Source organism: Hoplias malabaricus, chromosome 3 (genome assembly GCF_029633855.1).
Source record: "Hoplias malabaricus isolate fHopMal1 chromosome 3, fHopMal1.hap1, whole genome shotgun sequence".
NCBI lineage: Eukaryota > Metazoa > Chordata > Actinopteri > Characiformes > Erythrinidae > Hoplias > Hoplias malabaricus.
In genome coordinates this window covers 44517297-44537009 of record NC_089802.1, presented here as the reverse complement: position 1 = coordinate 44537009, position 19713 = coordinate 44517297, and the positions used below count along the sequence as shown (strand labels likewise).

The following is a 19713-nucleotide window of genomic DNA, read 5'->3' as shown; positions in this document are numbered from 1 at the left end:
GTAAGGTACATCTGCGATACAGAAAGCACCATCTGAATTAGAGAAATGAAATTGGGTTTTTAATTTTTTATCAGTTCTTAAACTTTTCTAAAAGTCTTTCTAAAAACTTCTTTCAACAATTGTTGCAAATACATAGAGTTAATTTTGGAATGAAAGTCCTCTTACTATCCACGTCTGTGTATGCTGAGGGGTCCCAGTTCTGTGTGACATTGACATGTGTGGTGCTTTTTTTAACTGATGTCTTGTGTTGTTTCCTTAGGACAGCTGATGGCAAGGAACTGAGAGCAGGAGTGAAGACGAGGAAAAATACAACATCTCGTCTTCAGTGCCAGGTTAGATTTATCACTGCACGTGGCGTCTGTCATTTTTTAGTTCCGATACATTTGTTCTTTATTATCAACCAATGTTCCAGAAATTACTTTTCCTCTTTCTCTTTGCACATGCTTTTCCCAGGGGCGCTATATATAGCAGATTCAGCTTATTACAGCATGTGAGTATTACATACTTTTGCTATTGATTTTGTGACTGATCAGAATTGTATATTAAGTTGAAATGAAAATTAAATATATAATAGTGGAGTTTGTATGAATTGCAAAGTCATTATTAACATTCTTGCTCTTTCATTTCCTAGTGCAGCTGTGCCAAGTGTGAGTGATGGCTGCTTACGGACAGACACAGTACAGCCCTGCCATCCAGCCTGCAGGCCCATACACACCATACACGCATCACACACAGAGCTACAGCATGCCGTCTTACAGTGAGTACTGCCAAGAGGCTATTAATGCTTTACTTAATACTGAGCAGTGCACACCGACATTTCAGAAATTACATTTTCTATGAAGGAGCAAATGTATTCACCTGGACATTTTTTGTTTTTAATGAGGTCATTATGAAGTACAAGGTCAAACCTTAAAAAAAATTTAATTATAATCCTTTAACCACAAACACTTCAATTATATAACCACATAATTCATTTTCTGTGTTAAATACTTAAATGTTATGTGTTGTTAATGGTAAACCATAATAGTAGAAAGTATATTTTATCTCAAAACTATTGTCAAAGTACATCTCAAATTTTTTGTGACACATTATCTCTCCTATCACCACGGCTATTCTGATTCTGTTATAGAGAATCCTTTGTGTAATAGAGAATTTAACATCAACATCACTGTAATGATGCATTTGGATGCCCTTTGTGTTTTGTTTTCAGACATCTCTTACTAGGAAGTAATGTTTCATATTATCAATAGGGGCTGTTTAGCAAAGTTCACTTCTCTGGTAGACTGCTGACAATGTGTCCTTGGCTTAATAAGAATGTGCTCAAATAAGTTAACAAGACTAACACTAAAAAAAACTACAATGCATCACTTATGCTTATGTGTGGCCATCAACCCTCATTCTTTGTTGTCAATATTAGCATGTATGTCTTAACTGGCTATATTGCTTTAAAGTGTTTGATGCCTTTTAATACTTCATAGATAATTGTTTTTGTTCTCTTTCATTATTTAGACATTAAAACAGAAGATGGCTTAAGTCATTCCCCTGGACAGAGCAGTTTGCTCGGCTACACGTCTAATTTCAGTGGCACACCTCCCAGCCAGGCTCTGTACAGTTACTCCACACATGGTCAGTCTAAATATCAGTAGTGTTTCTATTGCTTGTTTGATCGTTACATACTGCCCCAGTGTAACTAACAAGGCCACTGCTTACGCTCCCCTTTAACAATTTTGTGCAAAATGTTGGCGTCCTTGCTGCAATTAAATGTTGTGTTGATTTTCCCATTTTAAATAAGTACAGGTCCTCTACTGAGAATCACATTCAAACAAGATTAAAATCTGACCAGAACTATTCACACTTTTGTATACAACAGTATATATACATACAGTTACATATGCACACACTAACACTAACACACATACACCTAGAGTGTAGTTCTTGGCCATAATAAAGGCTGATTGGTAGATGGTTTGTGAGGTCCGAAGACCCCCTCCACACGCGCACACACATCCACTACCACACATTTTCAGGCTATGGCCCATCCTGGCCTCTCTCTCTCTCTCTCTCTCTCTCGGCCCCCACCACACCTGTTCTCCATTAGCTGCGGTCTGGGGCCCTGGCGTCAGCCGTCTCTCTCTCCTCTCTCAAGGGGTCAAGCCCTTCTGCAGCTCCCCACACAACATGCGGCCCATTGGCGGAGTGTGTTTGTGTGGGTGTGAGTGGCACAGGCTTCAGCATCACGCCCCACACCCCAAAACCCCAGCACCCTCTCAAAGCTGTCCACAGGCGCCCAACACTCACCTCAACCAAGCAAGTTTTATGACCGCCATCAAACCATGAAATTGACCTCTCTCTGCCTAGGTTAAAATTAATAGGGCATTAGGATGTTTTCATTCTTTAAGTTCTGCTCAAAGTGGTCAGCTTCAGATGAAATAGTCATTTAAATGTTCATTTAAATGGGTGGTGAACATTTGATTGATTAAATAAATATAACATATTTTCTGTGTGTGTGTGTGTGTTTGTTGGGGGGTGGGGGTGGGATCCTCATTTACTGTAATATACTGTAGTCTGGTGCAAAAGATGGCTTTGTAATAGGTCTGGGAAAGTGTGCTAGTTCAGCCTCAAGCTATATCTCGCTAGTTTTTGTGTGATTTATAGGAAAGTTTCAACAGGAGACCTGCTGTAGCATAAAATAAATAACCCGTCTCTGCATGTCAAAGGTCCCTGCGTTTCACTGCTGTGGAGAAAATCAGAAACATGGCCCAAGCTCCCCCCCACCACCTCTTTTCTTTCCTCTTTTGAAGCCCTTTGTTTGCTTCCTCTGAGACTTCTCCAAGCTTTGGCACAGTCATTCATCTAGGGCAGGTCTGAAAAAGGGAATAGAGAGAGAGAGAGAGAGAGAGAAAGTGAAGGGTAGAGGGAGGAAAGAGCCTGGAGCATTGCATTCCCTTTCCATGTCTGATAGCTTTCTTTCATTTCTCTACTATACATTTTCCCACCTGTATTGTTTTTTTTTACAGCCATAAATCAATCAGGCTTTCTCCAGAGTGTGAGTGTTTCACACAACTGTATTTTCCTAACAGCAGTTCTGAAGCTGCTGCTGGTTGCATTTCTGGTTCGTCGCCTTGTTTTTGTTGGAGTCGTCTCTTGCAGGGAACGTGTTAGAGTGAGCCTTATGCCACACTTAGCTATGAGTGTTCCCTTAAAAGCTGACTATTTGCATCTTTTCCAGGTGGCAGTATTTCATCTGGAATTTTCCAGGGAACCAATGCCATTGCAGGCTCAACACCGTTCAGTCCCGCACAGCAGGTGAGTGGGTCAGATAAGAAGGCACACAACAAATACCATCATACTGCATGTAGTTTAACATCTTACATACGCTGTATTAAATTGTATTATGAAAACAATGAACAGTCTGTACTATCAAACATGTCAATATTAATAGATATCTGATTATGTACATTTTTGTTTTTTCCATCAGGATTTCTCGGCATATCCAAGCTATGGACAAAGCCAGTACTCTCCATACTACAACTCACACTACAACAACCCCTACCTCACATCCAGTAATATCAGCCCATCTGCTATTACCTCAACAATCCCCTATCAGCATCCAGAACATCCTCCTATAACAACCAGCCACAGCCCAGAGTCCCACCCAGGTAAACTTCTGAAACCCCTGCTATTACTACTTATTTGGCCATCCAAAGAAGCATTGCAGATAAAGTTTTTTTTTTTCATTGAGCACTTGCTGTTATATCCCCTTCTATTTTTTTAATTAACACAAAATTTATCTTTGGGCACATGAGTGCACAGTGCTTCTGAGACACATATTCATACTCAAAATGGATGCTGTTATTGTACTCCTTCAGCTGCCATCATTCTCTCTGATGTCCATGTTTACACATTCTATTTAGGAAAATCATTTATATGGTTGCCCACTTAGATCATCCTAATGCTCACTCAAAGACAACATTGTAGTACTGTCTCTGAATCTTAGGAAAATGGATGTAGTGCTTGTTATTTTTTAAGTTTGGAACAATGAGGTACCTTGTTACAGTGTTACAGCAGATAGGAAGCATGTGGCTCAGTTTAATAACGATAGTTATATTAAAATGCAAATTAGGGAGAAAGCACAGTTGATAAAAGAAAACATTCCTTTTCATTTTCTGTAAACAGCAAAAAACACGACTGGCATCAGTGCTATTCTCTGAATAAATGACAAATATGGATTTGATTATATTATACTGTATTTTTGTATGTGTTTTTGTAAGTGGAGTATCATGCTCCCCCGAGCCCCCCAACCCCAGGAAAGGAGCAGGAAGGAGCACCAGCAAGACGGGGATCGGATGGAAAACTACGGGGAAGGAAGAGGGCCAATGACCCTGCACCTCCCCTGGACTCAGACATTGAGGTACATGCTGTTCATTGCTATTATTATAGCTCTGAGACCACAGCCACTATTAACAAGCATCTACACTACTTTTCAAAATTGGGGTTTTAATTTTTTTTAATTATTATTTAAATATTTTTTTTAAGTTATAAACAGCTTTCTCACAAATTTTGGAATCATAAGGCAATAAAGTATTGCTAAGTCTAAACTAAACATGAAAAAAATAATAATTTCACTGCTAGTTGTCTTGTGCAGGGCTATGTATGTGACAAATAAACTTTGATTTGATAATTCCCATGTGCCCCTCAGCACAACTGATTTTGAATGCCCATTCTGTCTTTAATTTTACTTTGCCTGCTTCATGGATGTATTGTTTTTCCTACACAAATGTTGCTCTTGTTATTTGGTCACATTGTCATATCATTGGCCAGTCCTCGGCAAGTGCTCTTTGTTTATTTAAATTATTTTGCCATTTCTTCAAGGGCTTTATATTCATCTAATGTTAGCTGCTGTGTGGTAAGTTGTTCTGAGTCTTTGAACGCACTCAGGCATTCTGGTATGAAGCCCGTCGAGGCCCCTGGCAGTCAGACGCCTCCGGGCACTGTCCCCACTGGCTCAGTCAGTAATCCATCCTTGTCCATGTAGTCCAAGACTAATCTTAATCCATGTTTGGGAGGCCTACTCTAAAGCCACAACTCTCAATGGCTTTCATCACTTCAAAAGAAACAGCAGTGAATTGACTCTGTGGTGCTCACAAAAGAAAGAAAACTTGTTTCTTCTTAGATTGTCTGTCTGTGAGGACAGAAATAAAGCCTTGAGTCATCATATTTTTGGTGTCTACAAAACATTGAGATGAATTGTGTTGTTTTGGCATAATTGTACACAGAAAGCATGATTTTGCTGTCTTGCTAATGTTGTGGGTTTGTATCTGTGTGTGCCCGCAGAGAGTGTTTATTTGGGACCTGGATGAAACCATCATCATTTTCCACTCTCTTCTCACTGGGTCTTTTTCCACACGCTTCGGCAAGGTACAAACCTGTTCTCTTACTTTACCTCTGAGGAATTTCCCTTCCAACCTTCGTCAGTTATCTGACACTAATAAGTTGTTTTATTGTACTGAACAGTAGTACGCATTGTCCCATACACTTCTTTAATGCACATTAATTATATATGACTAATGCTTTAGCAACATCAACCATTAATGTCATATTAAAACCATGGCAGCTGTTGACTAATGTTAGAGAAGTGAGCAGGGAACCAAAATGTAGCAGGTTCAATCCCCATGACCAGCAGGAAATTGGGGTTGGGAAAGTAGAGGAACAATGTCAAAAAACTTCCATATCCTCAAGACATCCATGGCTGAAGTGCCCATGATCCAGTTCCTGAGCACTAGGTGTGGCTGCCTGCAGCTCGGGATGTGTGTGTGTGTCTGTGTGTGTGTATTACCTGCCACAAGTTAATTGCAATGGAAATAAAAATTGTCATTGTTTCTTTTTTATTTGACATAACTTGAATATACAAGCCTCACTTTACATTATGCATGTTTTATGATAAACACACCAACGTAAGTGTTCTAAAAATTTTAAACACAAGAATGTTGTTGAATTACCCTGCATAGTGTAAAACATTTAGAGCTTCTGTTTCTTTGTCCTGTATAGTCTCAAGAGATGAGATTTTTTATATGATCATGACACAGCATATCAGTATCATTTTATGTATTTTTCTATCACAGTATTTTTATGTGAAAAGTGAAGGTAATGTGGAATGCTAAGGCATTCCAAATTGAAAATGAATGTCTCTGCATACAGTTGCACAATGTGGGGGTGAACAAGGAGGAAGATGTTTGATTGACAGAACCAAACTATTTACATATTGCTAAGGCAGCTAAAGAAGGAACTGCAGTTTGTTTATTTATTATATTATTTCTCTCCCATTTGTCCATGGTTTGTTTTGAGTTCCCACGATCCTTAGAGTACTAGACACAAAGGGAGTTCATCTATTTAAGGAGTTACCATGACTAATGTGGCTAAGTCCAGCTCCAAAAAATCATACTCCACAATTGAAGCATCTTTCCATCATATATACCTTCTGCAAAAAATGTCTTTGAGAAACTGGCTAAAGGAAAACCACTGTAATGGGAAACCTACAGCCTGAAATGTACATGGACAGGTTTGATATGTCTAACGACAAAGCTGCTTACTGCCAAAATGGAGCTCTATGTTTATTTAAGCTCAGGTTTTTACCTCTGGATCTCATTTTTGATATGCAGTTAATTTCTACTCTATGGTGCCTTTGACTTCTTCCCATGACAGTTCAAGGTCCTCAAAGGCCATCAGCGTAAACAACTGTTTGGCCTGGGCTTGGCTCAAGGCGAGACTAGTGCTGCAGAGGGGAAACCAATCTGAGTGTTGAAAGACACTTTTTTTTTTAATGTGTTTTTGAAGCTGAGGTGAACTGTAGAGCACGTCAGGGTTTTTACTCTCTCATTAGAGCCCTTCTGGCATCTCATTCATCATCAAGCACCAAGTATGGTCGTTTATTGTGTGAATTCTTGCCTGAGGCCAGCAACTTTTTTTTTTCAGCCTCAAGCTGAAAAATGTTGCATGCCATGGTTGTTAGCTAAACATTAAGCTCAGATACGTCATTTTTTTTACCTTCTTCGTTAAAATCCTTTGTTAGAGGTTTCCCAGCTGTTATTATGAAGCAGGGCATCTTTTAATAAACAGTCAGTATCTGCTTTTTATGAAGTGGGACTATTTTGGCAGTAGACTGTAGGTAATTATTCTAATTAAAGGATGATCAACCTCCACCACACCTCTATCCCAACCTTCACTCATACCCCCCTCGCTCCAACTTTGCGTGGGTGGAGAGGAAGGGATAGATCCTGTCTCTTATACTTCAAGCTAATCTGACACTTACCTCTGGCTGACACCTGTAGCTTGATTAACTGCCAAACATAAAGCTCCAGTTAGCTACCTGCCCTGGCCTGGTACCAAGCTCCTTAATTACTTAGCTAGTGTCAGCACGCTCCATGACCCATGCTGTGAAATTTATGTTAGCAGCTGTACATGGTGTGTTTGGGGGGATTTATTAAAAATTGTGAAAGGGAAAGAGAGAGTGAGAAAAGGTGAGTGAGAGCGTAGTGACAAATTGGTACTTCTGAGTGATTGATGTGCATGTAGTCTTGTGGAAAGGCAAAAAACCTGTTATACCATAAACACAGTCCTGCACATGCACAGAACACAATTATTATCTTTCATTTCTCTTCATGAATAAATTGTTTGTGACAGCTGAGGCTGTAGCATTACAGTATAATAAGCTGCCTTTGTTTTGTTCCAGGATTCTGCCAAAGCTGTGTCTCTGGGGCTGTGGATGGAGGAGATGATCTTCAATTTGGCAGACTCACGACTCTTCTTCAATGACCTGGAGGTGAGCAAAACACAAACACTCTTATTTCATTGTTGTAATAAAACTTTATTCCAAGTATTTTGTTAAAAACATGCTTCATTCTTACAGAATCAGAATTGTTCATTGTGGTGGTGATAGCAACCAGACATCAGTCGAGTTTAAGGCCTCTCAAATTAAGATGTTACATAATCAAATATGAATTAGACATTGTTTTAACATGAATTAATCATTATCACCATTCATATAACGTTCATGTATGTTCCCTTGTCATTTTGGGAGTAGGAATGAAATGGCTTTATTTGTGTTGTAGACACAACTCCGAGTTCCTATCACATTGTAAAGATATCCATGTCTATAAGTTTCTCCAGAATGTAACATTTCTCATCAAACCACTCTGGTGATATCAGTGGTGTAGATTATGCAGAAAAATCAATAGAATTCCCCTTTAACACTTTTTTACCTCTACATCCATGTAAAAAAATGATATTGTTAAACCACTTTAGTCAGTTTTTTGTTTATGAAATGTGGATAATGTACAAACAGCAAATAGTAAAAAATTAAGGTTTTCACAAGAGATGAAAGACCAAACAAACATGATGCTTTCATTTTGCGACATAGTTAGCATTGCAATATACAATGTATAAAATGTATGATTTTTTTTTTATTGAAGTAGCACATATGCATTGAACAAGGTACAGCAATATATTTTGAGGACACCTTGCTGTTTACTCTTTTTAAAAATATTTTTATTCTTCTTTCTGGAGCATTCTTTAGGCTTGGTTCAACAAAGAAGGGGATTAAATTCTGCTTTGGAGAGGGTGAAAAACATAGAGGTGTTAATTATGGGTGTGTGGCCATCTTTGAAAATAAATTTGTTCTGTGGAGTGGAGGGGGAGGTGTAGAGAACAATTATTTCTTCAGCAGGTTTTAATGATACTCCTTCCCCTGCCCCCTCCCCCCCACCCGTTTTTTTTGTCTCTGTAATTGCTGTCACACAAAGTCACAGCCACATTTCACTATTCAGACTCACTGCCTGAATTATCTAATCTCCACTCACTGTTGTAAGCCTAGCAATGGAGAGTTGCCATGGGCAAAATAGATGTGAATTATTATTGTATGTTAAAAGTTTTGAAAAGTTCAAATGTTAACATATGATTGATGGCTAAGCACTCTCTTTATGAGCCTGAAAATGTTTCTGTAATGAACTACAGTATTTCACCACTCGTAATTCAGGATCAGGGCTGTCACTAAAAATTATATTGTTAGTCATGACTAATCCACCAAATATTTTGACCATTAATTAGGTAATCAGGTTTTTTAAAATGGCCAAACCAGAAAAACACACTAAATATAGTTATAAACCATGCATGAACTCTCTCAAAGAATTCAGAATAATTTAGTGCAAAATAATACATTTAGAATCTTTTAAACACTTTTAAAAAAGTTTCTTTTTTCAAATAGAATGTAATTAATGTTACATTTTGAAACATACACTGCTTCCCATAACTTCCCAATGTATAATGTCCTGATTAAGAAACAAAGCTGCGATATACAGTCCATGTATGTTAAATCACAAATAACAATGCATTTTATATAGGCCTATCTAGCAGTCTACGGAAATGTATTCCCACCCATTCAAGCTAAAGATGGCCTTTTGATTGAAAATGATAATCATTTGCATATATGATTTATTCAATAAAATAGAGAGGTTAAAAATAGTCAAGTAAAAATGTATTATTTATTATGTATCATTAAACCACACAACTTTGGGCCTTTTTTTGCTAGTACTATGTGAATGTCAGAAAAACTACTATACCTAAGATTCCAGTCTTCTGAAAACAAAGCAGAAAACATATTTACATACACAGAAATCTCAACAACTAAATATATTTTTGGTTATTTTCAATACTTAATCGGTCCACAGTTTACCTTTATCAAAATGTCTTTTTCAAAAGACTGGCTTTGATTTGGCCATGGCACTGATATTAATATGGCACAATTTATCTCACTTTATATTTTACTTTTTACTTCTCTGTGCATTAAATCTTTTCTAAGGTAAGACAAAAGATATAACTTGTCCTTAATGACTGTTTTCCTGGAAAGTTAATAGATGAAGGTCACTTATCATTTCTTAGTGTTGAACAAAACGCATTAAACTTAGGATATGGGCCCCTCAAAGGATCCTAATACATACTTAAAAGAAAATACAATTCTTCTGTCCACATCTGGCAATATTGTTGTGACTGAATGTCCGGTGAACTTAGAAAACAGGGTCTTGAGCTGTGAAAGTGAGGAGGTCTGCTGAGATATGAGCGCATTATGAGGTAGCGTCGGGCCCTCAAACCCCACTGAAATATGAGAGCAGCTGCAGGCGAGAGAGAGTTTGTGTATGTGTCTGAAAAAGAGAGAGAAAGAAGGACGAAGAAGGAAAAAGATGGGAAAACCAGAAAGGAAGTCTAGTTTGAAATGTGGAGAAAAGATTTTGTTGTTTGCTAAATACTGTAACCCATACTGTCAAAACATGAAATGACTGGCTCTTGTAATGCTTTACGTTCTGAATATTGTTTATGTGGACATTTTGCCATATGATGTCACTATTCTAAATAGTCACTTGCACTAATTTTGTCTTGGAATAGCACACAGCAGTTACTGCTCATTGGCAGTGTTATGTGTAAAGCTGGTCAAGAGCACAGCTAATCTGCTTCAGTTATTAAGATGTGTTTAGACGGTGTGTTGCCATCATCTTCAGGACATTTTTCTTTTCTTTTTTCTTAAGTATTAGAGGCGCCTGAATGTCTTGGGTCTTAGCTGCTTATTTCCGCCTTTCTGTTGTCATTTTTTTAATATTCCTCCCTGACTCTATCGTTCCCTGAGGCTCAGTGGAAGGTGAACCTGCCTGTACACAGTACATCACTCTGCTTGGCTGAAACACATCTACCTTGCCAACATATCTGCTTTCCTTTAATTTCACAGGAATGTGACCAAGTTCATATCGATGATGTGGCCTCAGACGACAATGGGCAGGACTTGAGGTAGGAGTTTCCCTTATAACGCTGGTATAGTCTCTCAGGGAGAATGCTGTGGAGTGTATTAAGGTTTCCAGTAGACTGAACTATATGCCTCATAAAATTGCCTTCTCTTTTTTTCCCCCAATGCTTACCATTGCCATATTAGGAATTAATACCTATTCTTTTAGTGTAGCTGGGAAGCAGCCACTTTGAATTAAAAAAAATATATATATATATATATATATGTGTGTGTGTGTGTGTTATTTTTTGTGAAACAGCCTGAAACCACATATAACAGACTTTCTAGTTCGGGCCCATATGATTTAAATTCCAAATGCTAGGTAAAGGAAAACATTAATCTCTGCAAACCTGTGACCTTGAAGGGGCCTAGTATGGACCTAGCAAAAATATGGGAATAAACTATAGATTTCAGTCAATTAAATGCAATAATAGTATTGGTATTATAAAGGAGAATAATCACATTTTTGTACTGGTCTGGGCATCGAATATATTGAGTAACCACGGTATAAAAAATGGCAAGGTATTATTATAATATACTTCTTGCTTTTCATAGGGTGGATGTGATGATGAATTGTATTAACCTTGAAAAATGTTCCCATGTGCATTTGCTTGTGTGTACAGCACTTACAACTTTGGAACAGACGGCTTTCAGAGTCCTGCAGGTGGAGGTGCTCTGTGTCTAGGCTCAGGAGTCCATGGTGGTGTTGACTGGATGAGGAAACTAGCCTTCCGCTACCGACGAGTAAAAGAGATCTACAACACCTTCAAAAACAATGTTGGAGGTGAGTGACCTGTGAAATTTTAAATAATTAATTGGAGATATTTTTTTTTAAATAAAATCTCCATACTTTAAAATGTAAAATAATATTAAATATATCAAATAGTAAGCAAATGTTGCTGATTTACTGTAACTTAAATGACCAAATGAATACATTTTTCTGAATCTGAATTATAATGCATAGTAGTGTGATCAATGATCAACTATAAAATAATAATAAAAAATACACATTTGACCCTACCGTGACCCTGAAATGGACAAGCGGAAAAGAACATGAGATGAGACATTTGACCCTGCATTTAAAAGAAGATAGAAGTAACACAGGTTTGAATGTGTCTATCCTAACATATATGCAACCTGTTACAACAGAGCAGCATTTGCAGTGGCCTTCCACGGCCCTGAAAACACAATGCTTTGTTTTTTGCTTATACGTGTCTGTGTCCTTGACTTTGATTGTTTCATGGAGCAAACCCCTGAGTAATGGGGAAGTGTGTGTAAGACCAGCAGTTCCTTCTGGACAGAATCTATGCCCAGCAAACCACAATGAAACCATATCCTTTCCTGAAAATATGGTGAAAGGAAAGCACCAAGCGCAGTGTGAGAGGACGCAGAAGGGGGCAAGCATGGCGTGCTGCAAGCTAGGCTAAATGCTACCTTATACAAGCCAGCAGTTTTAACTATCACGTTAGCTAATATAGGTTCATTGGATAATAAAGTTTTTTCAGCCTTCAGTGAGTATCTCACCAGAGTTTGAGTTATTGCTGTTTCTTTATTTACTGGAACACGGCTGAATGAAAACCTTATGATTACCTTGATTGAGGAGCTGGAAGGACTAACACTACATACAGTGGACAGAGTACCCTCAATATCCAGTAGGCTCTGTGGTGGTGGTTTGGCTGCTTATGTAAACAAATTATGGTGTGAGGATGCCAGGGTGGATTCTAAATCCTGTTCACAGTATGCAGAGTTCATGTAATGTAATGCAGCCCCTTCATATTGCAACAGTTTAATGCGCAGTAACATTAAAGGGCAACTATATACGGAACACATTTTTTGAAGATGGTGTTGTCCACGATGCACACCATCATATTTTTGCATTGTGGCTCACATCACATGAACCATATGTTGCAGATTTTACTTGTGGTTCTGAACTGTTATATCACGAGTCTGAACATACCATTAGATGGATCTTCTAAGCTTCAAGTGCCTGTCTTTTTGTGCTTTGACTTGGCAGGTTTGTTGGGCAGTCCAAAGCGGGAGGAGTGGCTGCAGCTGAGGAGAGAGATGGAGGTTCTGACAGATCTCTGGCTCACACATGCTCTAAAGGCTCTAGCTCTCATTAACTCCAGGTGAAAAATAATCCAAATATACAGAAAAAATAGCCAAACAGTATTCTCTGCACAGGCACCGTACACGTCTTTATTCACTGTCATTAGTTGAACTGCATTGGTAATAACAGTCAGATAGGCAGGTACATTTTTTTATGCCAATTTTGCATATTCTAAAAATTGATTGAGAAAAATATGAAAAGTGAATGGGTATTGAATCACTGTTAAATTCCTATATATTAGTTCATCAGATATCTAATGCTAAAATGTTTTGATTAATTAAAACAATAGTTGGACTAATGCATGCCTTTGCCTTCCTCAGACCAAACTGTGTGAATGTGATGGTCACCACCACTCAGCTGATCCCAGCTCTGTCTAAAGTGCTGCTTTATGGCCTCGGAGGAGCTTTCCCCATCGAGAATATTTATAGTGCCACCAAAACAGGTATGTAGTTCTTTGCTGTACTTGCACGTCAAACTAGTCTGATCTGGACTCAGAGAGTAACCTGAGCTTTTGCCGTATATGATGGTGCTAGGTAAAGAGAGCTGTTTTGAGCGAGTGGCTCAGCGATTCGGGAGACGAGCGGTGTATGTGGTCATTGGAGACGGAGTGGAGGAGGAAACTGTGGCAAAGAAGGTAAGATTGAGCACAAATGATTTGATTACCAGCATTCTACTAATTATACAATAGCTTTTTAAGAGTTTTGTATCGCTTGTCATATTATATACAGTAGCAAAATATACAGTGTGTATTAAAATTTGACAAACTTTTCACCAAAATGGATGAAAAGAGATTTAATATATTTTAAACATATATAGAATTTTTTTAAGGGTAAATGTATGTTTTTGAATTTTGCAGATTCTTTTAATGTGAATGTCAACATTACTCAAATTCTGAAGTGTAATTTTATCTGGTTAGTTATGTTCTCATGTTGAAAATGCAAATGAGAATATTTTGAGCATTCATCACATGTCATTTGCAGCCTTTTACTGACTTCTTTACTGTTACATTAGTATTAACAGCTCTAATCTTTTGCAGAAAAACATGCCTTTCTGGAGGGTGACTTGCAGAGCAGACCTGGAGGCACTGAGTCATGCACTAGAGCTGGATTACCTCTAGAGGGCGGGATGTCCCTGCATGCCTTCACTTGGGTGCCTCTAGCTATTCATTAAACTTCAGTGGTCAACAGTAATCACATGGCCAAGCCAAGAACTGCAGGACCAATCAGCAGGGAGCTGCAAACTTACTGGAAATGTGTTTGTTTCAACTCACTCCAAGAAAAACGTTTTTTTTCCTTTCCTCTTTTTCTTCATCTGTGACAAGCCTCAGTTTTATACAATGGAGCATTGCACTGAAGACAATGGCCCATCAAAGACCAGAGCGCTTTGAAAGACTGTAGAGTTCAGTTGGCATTCGCTGACAAAAGAGACAAAGGGAATTAAAAACAAATGTTTATGAATCATTTGTGATGTGAAAGAGAAAGTCAGATTTTGTGGGACAATTATGCAAATATTTATGCTTGTCTTCTCCTTTTTTATCAATTCACCAAAAGCTCCAGTGGTTTCCTATGGCAGAGACCTAGCTTGGAGAGTAGGTTTTGATAACCCAATGTTTTGTCAGATAAAAGTGTCTTTTCTGTAAGTTCTTTTATACGTAGTGTTTCAGACTTTAAAACTGTGAAATTCAGTGATAGCTTTTAGTTAAATGAAGCACAATTGGGGGAATTAGCTTTATGGTTAAAATCAGCTGGGAGTTACATAGATCTAACAATTTTAGTTGATTTTTGTCTGTCAGTAATGGAATAACAAACTGATTCATTTCTCAAATATTGATCCATTTCTTACAGTGAGATGGAAAAAGTTTATTAAAATGTATGATATCCCACTTCAGATGTTCCAGTCAATACGGAAGTAACACATGCTTTTTCTTTGAATTAAAAGTACTGTAAAATATTTAATAGCATACTGTTTCATAAAAAGCCAGTGTAAGAGAACATGTGTTATGACTAACCCTAAAAATAGCCAAATTATTGAAGCTGAATCTATTGCTATTGGTGACAATCATCTACGTAACTTATGAATTTTTCTTTTTTGTCTTTTTGGTGAGGTGATTTCTTCAGCACTAGAAAATAGCTCCTACATTTCTCTGTGATATGTGCCTGGGCCACAGTGATTTATATTATTTGTTACTGGATGTACATTTGATCTCTCTTTTCTTTGTATTAGCATTACTGAAATTTATATATGTGTATCAATCCTGTATGAAAACTGTACGGTTGTCTTTTGGCTTGCATGTGCCTGTTACACTGCCTGTCCACCTAGCTATAATTTGTATATAAGGTTTTATTGTTGATCTGTTTCTATGGGCTATTATGTTAGAAAAATAAATAGACAAGATAAATTAATTGCATATCATGCAATATTCAATTTTGTTTTATTGTTATATACCTTCTACTGATTCCATCATGACAATAATCACAGTAATCTATGGTAATCTAAATCCTTTACCATCCTCCAGTCCAGCAAGTGAGAGAGAACAATTTTTAAGATATTCTGAGATTATGTGAATAGTAACACAAAATGAGAATTACACATTTTGTACATTTCTCAATGATTAAATAGACAGAAAAAAGAGTGGACTGAGAAACTCCACTAGGAAAATACTACCTCACAGATAGTTTTTACATTGAATGCTGGATCAAAATAAATGATATATACACACACCCAATATGAACACCCAACATTATATTTACAGCATTGTTTCTACACTCATACAGCTCTACTGACCATATGGGTTAACTTTGCAGTTCTGCAGTTTCTTTTGCCCCCTTTCACCATGTTCCTCAATGGTCAGGACACCCACAGAGTAGGTATGATTTGATTGGTGGAACAGTCCGTCCTGCAGTAACAGTGGCGTGGTGATGGTGTGTTAGTGTGTGTTGGCTTGGTATGAGTGTATCAGACACACCAGCGCTGCTAGTGTTATGAAACACTGTCCACTCACTCTCCACTGTTAGAAACACCTACCTCGTTTATCCACCTGGCAGATGTACGTTCTGATGCACTGGTTGTCACCCTGTAGTTTTTCATCAGTGGTCACATAATAACAAAGCACTGTTTCAAAGAGCCTCCCATCAGTTTGCAGTGGTGTGAAAGTGAGGTGTTTAAATATGATGTAATCTTTTAACAAATGAATAACTCATCCACTAAATATAATCTGTATATTTCAATCCAAAAACCTGAAACAAGTGTAGCCTTTTTTATACTTCATCAGTGATATAATCCACACCGTCTTCATTAGAGCGGTGAAAATTGAAAGAGGCTGTAAAGCATGAAATCCAAGAAAAGAACGGAAGTAGGGTGAAATTTAGGGGTTCTATTCTGTCCAAAATGAATTGAAAAAGCCCTAAAAATAATATAAAAATATGATTAAAATTGATTGTTATTACACATGCAAACTAAGCTGTAAAAGCCACATTTGTATTACATTTATACCTCAAAAAAGTAAATAAAGAAGGCACTTGTCTAATAAGATTGGAGGTCAGCCTGAAATCTGAATAAACAAAACAAAACGTTTTTTAAATAAAACATAGCACCGTATGAAAATACTCTTCACAGTCCAGCGAAATCGTGCTGTCCTACTGCGCATGCGGACCTGCTGGAACGAACGCCGCTTCTCGCCTTCCTCGAGCTCTGTTAAAAATCAATGGCGCCCTCTGGTGGTTTGTTCACAAAAGAAAAAGTTGATCATGCTTCCGATTAAATACCGCTGTTCCACCCGGTAGGTGTAGAAAGATTTTTTACATTACTTTTTATTTACTAATTTTTGATCAGGCGGTGTTTATACTGACAGACGATACCAGGGCCTCCTGAAGGAAAAGTTGGGTCAGCTAGCAGTTTGTGACGTCCTTGTAGACCCACCGCAGAGTGGCTTCGATCAATACACACACTCCTTTCATGTCCTTGAGTAAATCTGTTCCACAAAGCAAATGTCAATGACTCAACCCACAGAGGTTTGTTTTCGAATGTACGTTAGAGAGGGTTCAGTGAGGTTGTCTTATACACTATCACTGTAAAAACAGAGCACTATCTACTGCTCCTTAAGCACAGGGAAATCCCAACAAACAAACATGGTTTACATCATGTTGCATTTTCATATAAGAGTGTATTTATGGCGCTGACAGTTAAAGCTCGTCATCTGTAATTGACCTAATTTGTTGTTTTGTCCTGAATTGTGAAGAGATAATGACATTTACAAGCTTCCCAAGGCTTTCTGTTGTACTGTGACTTGCTGATAAAGCTGTGCTACAATGAACCTTTTACTCAAAGTAAATTGACAGAGTATAGGTTCAACTATTAAAGCCCCAACTTATCATTGTTGTAATGTACTTTCAGAAAGTAAGCTGGTATAAACACTCACACTGAAACTACATTTAAAAATAACCCTTATTGATACAATAAATTATTTCAGGAAATTATATTATTATATTATATTATATTATAGATATTATAGAAATCGAGTTATATTATGGCTTTTTCATTTAATATATATTTTTAAATTTACCTAATTATGGCACTTGCAGTGGATATATAAAGTAAATGCTGTTAATTAAACATTATACAATTGTATTATTTTTATCTAAATAAATGTTCCTCCAAATAATATAATTACATTTTTAGAAACATAATAAGACAAAGTGTTTAAAACAGTGCTTTATTCACTATATAGTGCACTTTTTGTGGTTCTTTTTGTGGTTGGTGTCCAAGAATGTAGTGCATAATTTTTTAGTGCACTCAAACAATCCCACAATGCACCTCATTTCATTTTAGACATATACAACATTCTGGAAGTTTCTAAATAGTTTAAATACTGTGAGTTGAAGTCAGCGTACTGCTTCATTTATTGTGTCAGTTTTACACATTTTGTATTATTATTATTTTTACAAATCTTGGTACAGTTCATTTTATCTTGACCTGGCTGAGTTAGTGAATGGGAACAGCCCTTTTCCCTCTCACCGCTCATTGCTTTTTAGCAGCTGATCACATAGCTACTGTTTAAAAAAAAAAGTAACACTCTGCTTTTAATCTGATAACACTTCACAGTTCTATTCTAACTATTTATTGTTAATTATATTAAACATATTATCCATGATCCTCATTCTACCAGTGGAATGGCCACAAGGGTGTCTGTAGGAGGAGGATACATAAATATGTCACAGTGAATTCTTCAATGTGACTCAACATGTTTCTATTCAATGATGAAAAAATTAACATGTTGCTGAAATGTGGAAACTCTGATGGAATTAATTGCTGAACGTTGCTTTGATTTTGATTTTAACAAATGATCATTTTCCATATCATATCCAGCCTTATTTGGTTGGATTACTTTATTTATTTTAAATATTTACTGTAGTACACGTTCGCTGATATCAATGTTTGAACACTTGTGACAGAGTGTATAGATGTGTGTGTGTGTGTGTGTGTGTGGGTGGGTGGGTGTGTAGAACTGTACCCTCAGTGCCCTTTCCACCTGTGGGTTTCATGTCAGTGGAGTGCAGGGAGGGCAGGGAGAGAGTGAACTCCGCTCTGTTGCATGTGAATGGTGTGTTGGTGGCTGATGTGCTGCGTCATTGCGGCTGCACAAGGCCGTGCTCTGTTACCCTGCTTGTGTTCGTCCTGTTTCTGCCCCTCTCTCTGACCCCTCTTTGAAATGTCTCCTCAAGGTCTCGCCAGCCTGGACTCTGGAACTCTCTAGACTTTGTAGCCATAAACTTGTTATGCTGAATACTGGGCGACAAATAACTTTAGAGTCAACAAGGTCAGGATGTGTGTGTGTGTGTGTGTGTTTGACATATTCATACTCTTGTAAGTTTTATTAAAGAAAAAAAAATATAACCGTTATTGTTATATGTAAATTCTGATAAATGTGTTTAAATGCATCTAAAACATCTGAGTCTCTATAATTTCTAAATGATATTTCAATAATTTATTTACATAAAAAATATTGTATTTAAGTAAATATTTTGGAAAATTACATAATCTGATTTGACCTGTGACTTATTCAGAAGGAATTTTATAAATGTATAAAATAAAATCCTTTTTTATGCAAATGAAGTATTGAATATCATGCATACCTTATTCTTATACCTCATTTCTAAATGCAAGCAATAAGGATTTATTTTAAAATTAACCCTCAGTTCATCCCAGATATCAATGAATGTTTGGCACATCTGATATGGCATCTGATATGGCCAAATATGGCACATCTGTCTTTCTTCTATGGCCCACATTTGGCCTTGAATTATGCCGACTCAAGACTTCCTCAAATTAGCCACACTCCACTTTACATGAGACATGTCCAACTCACACAACACTTGCCAGTGCTGTAAGTAACTGAGCTGTAAGTGCCACAGTTTCCATTCATTGTCTGTAAGCGCTTATCCAGTTCAGGGTCACGGTGGGTCCAGAGCCTACCTGGAATCATTGGGCGCAAGGCAGGAATACACCCTGGTGGAATACACCCTGTGGGAGGAAACCCACTCAGACACAGGGAGAACACACCAAACTCCTCACAGACAGTCACCCAGAGCGGGAATCGAACCCACAACCCCCAGCCCCTGGAGCTGTGTGCCTGCAACACTACCTGCTGCGCCACCGTGCCGCCCGGGATCTGAAGGTAAACAACCTAAACTAGAACTCTATGTTAAAAAAACAATATTAGGACCCATTAAAAATGACCAATGGTAAATATTATTAATATTTATATTTCTAAAGCTGTTTC

The 19713-nt window shown here is 37.6% G+C and overlaps 1 protein-coding gene across 4 annotated transcripts in view; it reads left to right on the top strand.

Annotated features, from left to right (window-relative positions):
- Window positions 1-15320, top strand: part of eya2 (EYA transcriptional coactivator and phosphatase 2) — a 28359-nt gene extending 13039 nt beyond the window's left edge. For 2 of the 4 annotated variants that reach the window (XM_066665169.1, XM_066665170.1), the window contains 15 exons: window positions 260-332; window positions 454-490; window positions 632-757; window positions 1510-1626; window positions 3230-3306; window positions 3479-3659; window positions 4272-4411; window positions 5335-5418; window positions 7730-7819; window positions 10772-10830; window positions 11449-11609; window positions 12840-12954; window positions 13256-13377; window positions 13469-13569; window positions 13972-15320. In XM_066665169.1, the coding sequence (XP_066521266.1) occupies window positions 655-757; window positions 1510-1626; window positions 3230-3306; window positions 3479-3659; window positions 4272-4411; window positions 5335-5418; window positions 7730-7819; window positions 10772-10830; window positions 11449-11609; window positions 12840-12954; window positions 13256-13377; window positions 13469-13569; window positions 13972-14052 (1431 nt within the window). In that variant the 5' untranslated portion in view covers window positions 260-332; window positions 454-490; window positions 632-654 and the 3' untranslated portion in view covers window positions 14053-15320. The remainder of the gene's footprint in view (window positions 1-259; window positions 333-453; window positions 491-631; window positions 758-1509; window positions 1627-3229; window positions 3307-3478; window positions 3660-4271; window positions 4412-5334; window positions 5419-7729; window positions 7820-10771; window positions 10831-11448; window positions 11610-12839; window positions 12955-13255; window positions 13378-13468; window positions 13570-13971) is intronic. The other 2 variants (XM_066665172.1, XM_066665171.1) reach the window with 2 other exon arrangements.
- Window positions 15321-19713: the final 4393 nt, after the last annotated feature.